Genomic DNA, 7,832 nt, shown 5'->3' on the forward strand with positions numbered 1-7,832 from the left:
ATTAAAAATTGACATAGCCAAAGCTTTTGACACTCTTAGCTGAAAATTCCTTATTCACACTCTTAAGTGCTTTGGCTTTGATGACAAATTTTGTCAATGGATTCTTGTTATCCTTAAATATGCAACCATGTCTATTAGCTTCAATGGAAATCAAATTGGATACTTTTTTTGCTCTAATGGTGTGAGGTAAGGAGATCCACTCTCCCCTCTTTTATTTTGTATAGCTGAAGATGTCCTAAGTAGAGGAATTACTAATCTTTTGGATACCAATAGCATAAATCTTATTAAAGCTAACAAGCATAGTTTGGTTTCATCTCACACTCTCCTTGCAGATGATACCATGATATTCTACAGAGAGGATGCCAAATCTCTTACTGCTATTGCTGAACTCTTAAAGGACTATGGGAACTTTTCTGGCCAGCACTGCAATCCTTCCAAATCTCTTATATATGCTGGTGGAATGTCTAATTCTAGACATAGCAGTTTGGCTAACCTTATTGGATTCACTATGGCTAACCTTCTTTTCATTTATCTTGGACTCCAAATTTTTGTAGGTAAACCTAAAGCTTGTTACTTTATGTACATTGAAGATAACATTAGGCTTAAATTGAATGCTTGGAAAGGTATAGCTCTGTCTATGGCTGGGAGAACTCAACTGATGAAATCAGTTATTCTTAGCATGATTGAGATTTGGATCAAAAACTTTGTTTCGAGTGGAAACATGGAAAAAAGAAGCTTGTCACCGTTGCTTCGAAAACCGGCTGCAGGAAAATGAATAAAGGAGGGTCGGGAATTCTTTCTACAGTATTGCTACCAATATACAACATTGTTGGAAGTTTTTAAATGATAGCAAAAGTTGGACCAATTTGCTTAAAGATAGAGTGAAAATAAATGGAAATATCATCAAATACTCCATTAAATCGTCAATTTGGAATTGAATCAAAGAAGTGCATGCCACTGTGATGGAGAATTGCATATATATGGAGCATTGGAAATGGTAAAAGTATAAATTTTTGGTTGGATAACTGGACAGGGGAATCATTTGCAAACAAATTTCAAATTCCAGAAGTCTATCATCATGCTCTAACTTCTAAACTCAGTGATTGGTGGAATGGCTCATGGCAGCTTAACACTAATATTCAAATGGTCATTCCATCCCTGCTGGGCATTATCTCCAATTACTCTGTCTCTGCAGCTGAGTTTTGTGACCTTTTTGCTTTGAAGAACTCTACCAGTGGCATTCTATCATTGAAATAGGCATATAACACTATTACCAAACCTTGTCCTCATTCTTCTGGATGTCTTTTCCTTGGGATAGAGACACTCCTCCCTCTCACTCTATGACTGTTTGGAGATTCATTCACAACAAGCTTCCAACAGATGAGAACTTACACATAAGGGGCTTCTCCTTCCCTTCTATTTACAACCTTTGTTCATCTTGTTGTGAAACTTCTGCTCACCTTCTTTTTTAATGTAAGTTTGCTTGCAGCATCTGGAATTGGTTGTCTAGCATCCTTAACCCGAATTTTATGATCAAGAGCATTGATGATTATAGAAGGGCCTTATCTCTTTATTGGTCTCCTCAAGTCAAGGCCGTTATACATGCTAGTATTGTTGGCATATTTAATCTAGTCTCGAATGCAAGGAATCGTGTAAGATTTGAAGAGGAAAGTTTATCTTGGAAGTTTTGTGTTTCAATGATTAAAGATCATGCCAAGATTGTGGGAAATTCTTCCAAGAGAGATTCAAATGGATCTATATCAAACTTCTCTATTTTAAAACAATTTGATATTTCTATTCACCCAGGTGTCAATACTAGAACTATGGAAGTCATTTGGTCTCCTTCATTAATGGGATGGTTAAAATGCAATGTTGATGGCTTTTCTTCTAGTAGTCCTTGCACGGATGGTTGTGGTGGTATATTTAGAGATCACACTGCCAATCACATAGTGAACTTTAGCTCCTTCTTAGCTGATGAAGCTCCAGAAACAACTAAGCTTTATGCTGCTATCATGGCTATAGAGTTGGCAAAAGAGAATAATTTTGATAGGCTTTGGATCAAAATGGATTTTAATTTTGTTGTTAATGCTTGCAATAACCATGTTTCGGTCTCGTTGGCTCTCGTGTTGGGATTACATTTTAAAGATAGATTTTAGAATATCTCACAATTTTAGAGAAGCCAATTTTTATGCGGACACTTTGGCTAGCATAGGTTTAAAGACCAAAACTACATCTTAATATTATTATGTTCATGAGGATATCACTAGAGATTACTTGTTAGACAAGTCAGGTACCCCTAGGCTTAGACTTTGTCATTAAGGGGTCTTGGTTTAGTCCCCCCTTGTGTTGTATTGTTCTCTCTTCTTTAATGATATCTTTTCTTTTTGTTTTTTAAAAAAGTTAGAAGGTAAAAAATTTGGACAATTTCTCAATGCACCTCATAGATCTCTTACACACGGCGCGAAATTTCATTTTTTCCCTCTGCTTCCCTAGATGCACTTCAAGAAGCACTCCATTTATCCAAAAAAATTGATTTCTTTCGTAGGTACATCTACAGAAGTATAATAAACTAGTATATATGGGGGAAAATACACATAAATATAGTTCATGGATTATCCCGTAGGTACACCTACGGAATGGCTTAGCGCCACATTATTATAGATGCATCTACGAAAGTGTCTAATATAGTTTAAACCAGCTTGATCACTCCCCCTATTGTTTCATTTCTTCAAACTCTTCATATTCCACACCCTAAAAACCCTACATCATCAATACCTTATTTCACTCCAAGACTCAAACTTTTTGGTGCAACAAATCTTAGGGAGCAAGAGGAGTCTGAATTTCAAGTAAATATTCATCTTCAACCACTATATTGTTCACATTATGCAACTAATTACTGTGAAAAAAAGTTACGCTGCTTCTGTAGATGTATCTACGATACGTGTTGAGGAAGAACATTTCCGTATGTGCATTTACGAAACAATCCTTGAGTTGTTTTTTCCAGCACTTTTGTAATTCTGTGTTATTTTGGAAATTGTTTGCAATTAGGTATGGTGCACCCCGATAATACTTCAAGAGAATTAGCTCATTTAGTTAATGTTTGTACGATTGTTGATGGAGTAGTCGCAAAGATGATAGATGTCGAAGGTGACTTTAGTAGAAAGCAAGACTTTGATGATCGTGAAAGCATACTAACATGGATTCGTGGGAATGCAACTAACCTTGGCTTTGGTGTGACAATAGGAAGATCGGATAATGGTACGGCAAGAAGAAACTCGTTTGTAACAATGTTGTAATTTCTTAGATCCTTTAGTTTTCTTAATTTTCTGTTGGAAATTTCGATGTATCTTTTAATCAATACCGATTTTAATCGATGAATGGATTTTTTATCGTTACAAATGTTGTTGTTCTATTTTTCCGAGTCTGGGTTTGTTCCGTGGATGCATCTACAAAAGTATTCGGTATGTGCATCTACGAATAAAGCAAGGTTAAACAAAAAAAAAGGTGCTTCTGGAGATGCATCTACGGAAGCACAGGAGCATTTTTGTCATTTTAGTGGTGCATAAGAGACTCATGGGGTGGAATGATAAATTGTTAAAAATTTGTAAGTTTTAAAACGATGAATATATGACACCAGTTCAACATAACAGAAATGAAGTGGTTCAACAATTTAAGAAATAAGACGCTAAAAAAATTACATTAGATAGGTCGTAACAGAATATGTTTAGAGGTTGTTGAAATACAATAAAGTATTAGACAAAATTAAGATTCAAATATCTACTAGGGACATAGTAGTTATAGTCAAACACAAGTTGAACCTAAATTAATAGTCAATACTACACATCAAAATAGGATAGCCATAATATAGGTACAACTAATTTTTCTTCTTTAATTTGATAATCTTCTTAAGTTTTTTTATGAGAATTCTCCATCACACACACGGACTAGCCATAGTTATGGATCTATTAGACCCATCTGGTACTTGTCTTTTTGTAGTGGGTGTTAGTGGATCAGGGTTATGTTTAGAAGTAATTTTAAGATCCCACTACTATTAAAAAGAGAGAAACACTCAATATACGTGAAACTATATATCAAATAAAGACAGTGCCAAGATATAAGTATATCGTAACAATCTCACATTCTTCAGCAACATCGGTCTTTGCCTCATCGACACTCTCTTTAATTCGCACAATGTCATACCCTAATTTTTACCGCTAAAATGTCATTCCATTTGCACTTTCATCAATTCATTTGGTTAACATTAAGTCATTTGCATTCCCATAATCAGAAGTTTATGACCTAGTATTCGACTAGATGTGCATTTGTCTCGTTTTGTAAATCATGGTTTAGGTCCATTTAATTTCATCTGTAAAAGTTGACTTTTCTCTTAGTCATTTACATTTAACCCGTCGGTGTTCCTAAAAATCGAGGGAACATTTAGTGTTAAAATTGGAACCACTATTTTAATTATATTTTTTATTTGTAAATTAAAATTTCTAACCCGTCGGTGTTCCTAAAAACTGAGGGAACATTTAGCGGTAAATAGAGTGTAAAAATTGGACGCTATATTTTAATTGATGTTCTCACCCTTCGGTGTTCCTAAAAACAGAGGGATCATTTAGCGTTAAAACCTATGGCATTTATCAAATCCTTGCCGTCTATTTCATGATATCAACGTTCAAGACATTACCATTAGTGATCTGCATGAAACATAAATAACTTCCATTATAAAGAAGTTCTCTATGATGGATTGCATTATGAATATAAAAAATTGTGCCTCTCAAGCAAGTAACATCTTGAAGAGTTTAAGGATTGTAAGAATGTTTGCCATGAAAAGTTCTCTATGATGGATTGCAATAGCATAAAACTATTTGGGTTTAAGGTTTGTGTTCTTAAATATTTATTTGAGCAAAAAATTATTTATTTATGTAACCCTTTTTCTGTCTAACCTTTTTTTACTCAAATCAGAAACAAATGCATGCAGAAGCGATTGAAAACATCCTTGCACCCATCATTTGATGTACCCTAAAATTATATGATTTGAAGATCTAAAGTCTACATCTTCTCGAAATTAATTTACCTAACCATATTTTTTTGAGAAAAAAATTTCCCAGTATTTAATGTTGTTCAAAATATCAAGAAATTGAAGATCCAACATATGATCTTCATGGGAAATGTTACCAATAAATCCTCCACTATAACTAGGTATTGAAGCTACCCTTCGAGACAGTTTCCCTAACTGCATTTCTAATTTTGTTTATTGATGCTTCATGGTTCTTGCTCGTAGTTTCATGATGCTTATTCACCTTTTCAAAGTTTCTTTGAGTTACCTGAATGAGTTTTTTAAGATTTTCTTCAACTGGTGAAGGTTTTCTCTACAATGGAGTATGTTGTGCTTGTTGAGTACCCTATTTAGAATTCAAGGTTTGATTGTTGCTCCATTTAAAAGTGGGATAACATTTCCAACCTGGATTGTAGGTGTTGGAGTAGGGATTATTTGTTTAAAAATTTGCATTTTGTGCTTCTTCACTTGAGCCTTATGGAACACGCATCCCATTCGCATAACCTTCTCCGTATAAATCACATTTCAAAGTTTGAACCTGGCTTACATTAGCTTGATTAGAGGTTGCTTTCTGTCAATCTTTTATTTAGGATTTTTTATCTGAGCTAGCAATGCAGTACGAGTGTCTAAAGTTAACACACTATTTGGTGTACTTGTCGTTTCAACCTTGACCCCCTTTCACTCTTTGAGCGGAATTCATTTAAGCAAACCTTCTCAACTAACTCTTTTACAACTCCTTCAATCGTGGTTCGAATGGTACCTCTAACTAAGAAATCTAATAGCAATCGTGTCTTAATTTTGACCCCTTTGATGAAATCTTACATTTGTTCATGCGGCTCATGTTATGATTCAGACACCTTCATAATAATAGTTTGAACCGCTCCCATGAATCGTACAAGGACTCAGTCTCTTGTTACTCGAAGTTGGTGATTTCGACTCTTCTTTTAGAAAATTGGGTAATGGTGAAGAACCTCTCCAGAATTTTGTCTTCTAACTCCTTCCATGTACCAATCATGATGTTAGGAATACATAACAACCAATATTTAGCTCTCCCAATGAACATCAATTTGAACAACCTCAACTTTACATGATTATCAGTCTTACCAGTTAGTCTACACATTCAGGTTGTTTCATAGAAGCGAGCTAGATGCTTTCACGAATCACATATCGCATTTACATCGAATGACTAGTTCCTTAAACCTGAAACCAAATAATGTTTAATGTCAAAAGTAGCAAGGTCAGCAGGTACGAAGCCCATAGAGATTGTCTCTGCATCGGTTCATTTGTAGTAGTCCCCCAGGGTTTGAGTTGGTGGAGCTGCCATGGTTGTTTCTTCTTCTTCGCTTTCATTATCAAACAGGTGAATCTTTCCATACTAAAGCTTGTCTCTCTAAACATTATTCTCGTGCTTCTTTTCAGTTTGCTCGTGCGATCTTTTCAATTTTTGAATCAAAATATATTAGCTCTGATCTTGAACCTCACATAAGCAAACAGAAAAAATACATTCAGTATTACTTCACCAAACTTGAGAAAATAAGATAAACAAAAAACAAAAAACTGATTTCAAAGTTAAAACAAAAACTAAAAGGTTGCTCAAGTGTTTTCTTGTTGAAATTATCAACAATCCATGGCAATGGTGCCAAAAAGTGGATGACTTCTCGACAAGAATACCGATAGTGTCAAAGTAATATAAATAAATATCGTATCCATAGGGATTGCTATTTAACAAAACCATGATTGTGCGAATTAAAAAATAAAATTGGGGGGTTTTGAGTTATTTTACGAAAAAATAAATTTGTTTTGAATTCAATACAAGAAAAGCGACTAAGTTTTATCGTAAATCCCTTGTTGATGTTTAGTGTGTTAGGTGAATGGTAAAGTTGTTATATTTTTACGGCGAATTAGCAAAGTCACTATACTCAACCCCTTGGTGAATAGCTCACTAATTTTTACTAGTAACTTCTTATCCCAATTGGTCGTTGGAAGTGATATTAGGCATTATTACGATGCGTTAATTCAAAATCCACTACAGTGGTCTCCTATTTCTATTCAAACCAGCAAAACTTCGGTTCAAAGAAACACAAGAAAGAGGGAGTTTGAATTGGGTTTCTAGAATTAAAAACTTTCGAACACTCAAACTTCAAACAACACTTATACACAAAGCATACAACAATAATAAAGACACAAGTGTTTTTTTTATCTTGATTCACCCGTTAACTAGGCTAGTTCAATCCATCCACCAAAGTGATTTTGCCTTATCAACAAGGACTTAATTCAGTAATAAATTCAATTATTACAACCTACATGACTAACTTCCATTGGCATCTCAAGGATTATGGCTTAATATGACCCCTCAAGGAAAATAACCTCAATAACAACTTTTATTGACTTCTCAAGGACTTTGACCAAACCTAATCCCTCAAGGAAAACAACCTCAATAACAACTGTTATTGACTTCTCAAGAATTCTGACCTAACCTAGTCCCTCAAAGAAAATAACCTCAATAGAAACTGTTATGGACTCCTCAAGGATTTTGACCTAACCTGGTCCCTCACGGCAATTAACCAACCTTGTTAAGATTACACGGTTTTGTGAGTATACAAGATTTCTTCTTTATAAAGTTGATTACATAAAAATAAGCTTAAAAGATAACACTTAAGATATATGAAATAAAAGCTTTGAGTGTTTCTCTTTGTTATATTTAAATATCTTCTTGATACTTGTTCTTCTTTTCTGCCTTCATTAGCAACGTGTTGACTTTCTTCTTTGT

At 34.5% G+C, this 7,832-nt stretch overlaps 1 protein-coding gene across 1 annotated transcript; it reads left to right on the plus strand.

Annotated features, from left to right (window-relative positions):
- Positions 1–340: 340 nt before the first annotated feature.
- LOC131651414 (uncharacterized) lies at positions 341–775 on the plus strand. The gene has a single exon (XM_058921081.1). It carries the CDS (start codon positions 341–343, stop codon positions 773–775), a length of 435 nt encoding a protein of 144 aa, XP_058777064.1.
- Positions 776–7,832: the final 7,057 nt, after the last annotated feature.

The sequence above is a fragment of the Vicia villosa genome, linkage group LG2, assembly GCF_029867415.1.
Source record: "Vicia villosa cultivar HV-30 ecotype Madison, WI linkage group LG2, Vvil1.0, whole genome shotgun sequence".
Taxonomy (NCBI): domain Eukaryota; kingdom Viridiplantae; phylum Streptophyta; class Magnoliopsida; order Fabales; family Fabaceae; genus Vicia; species Vicia villosa.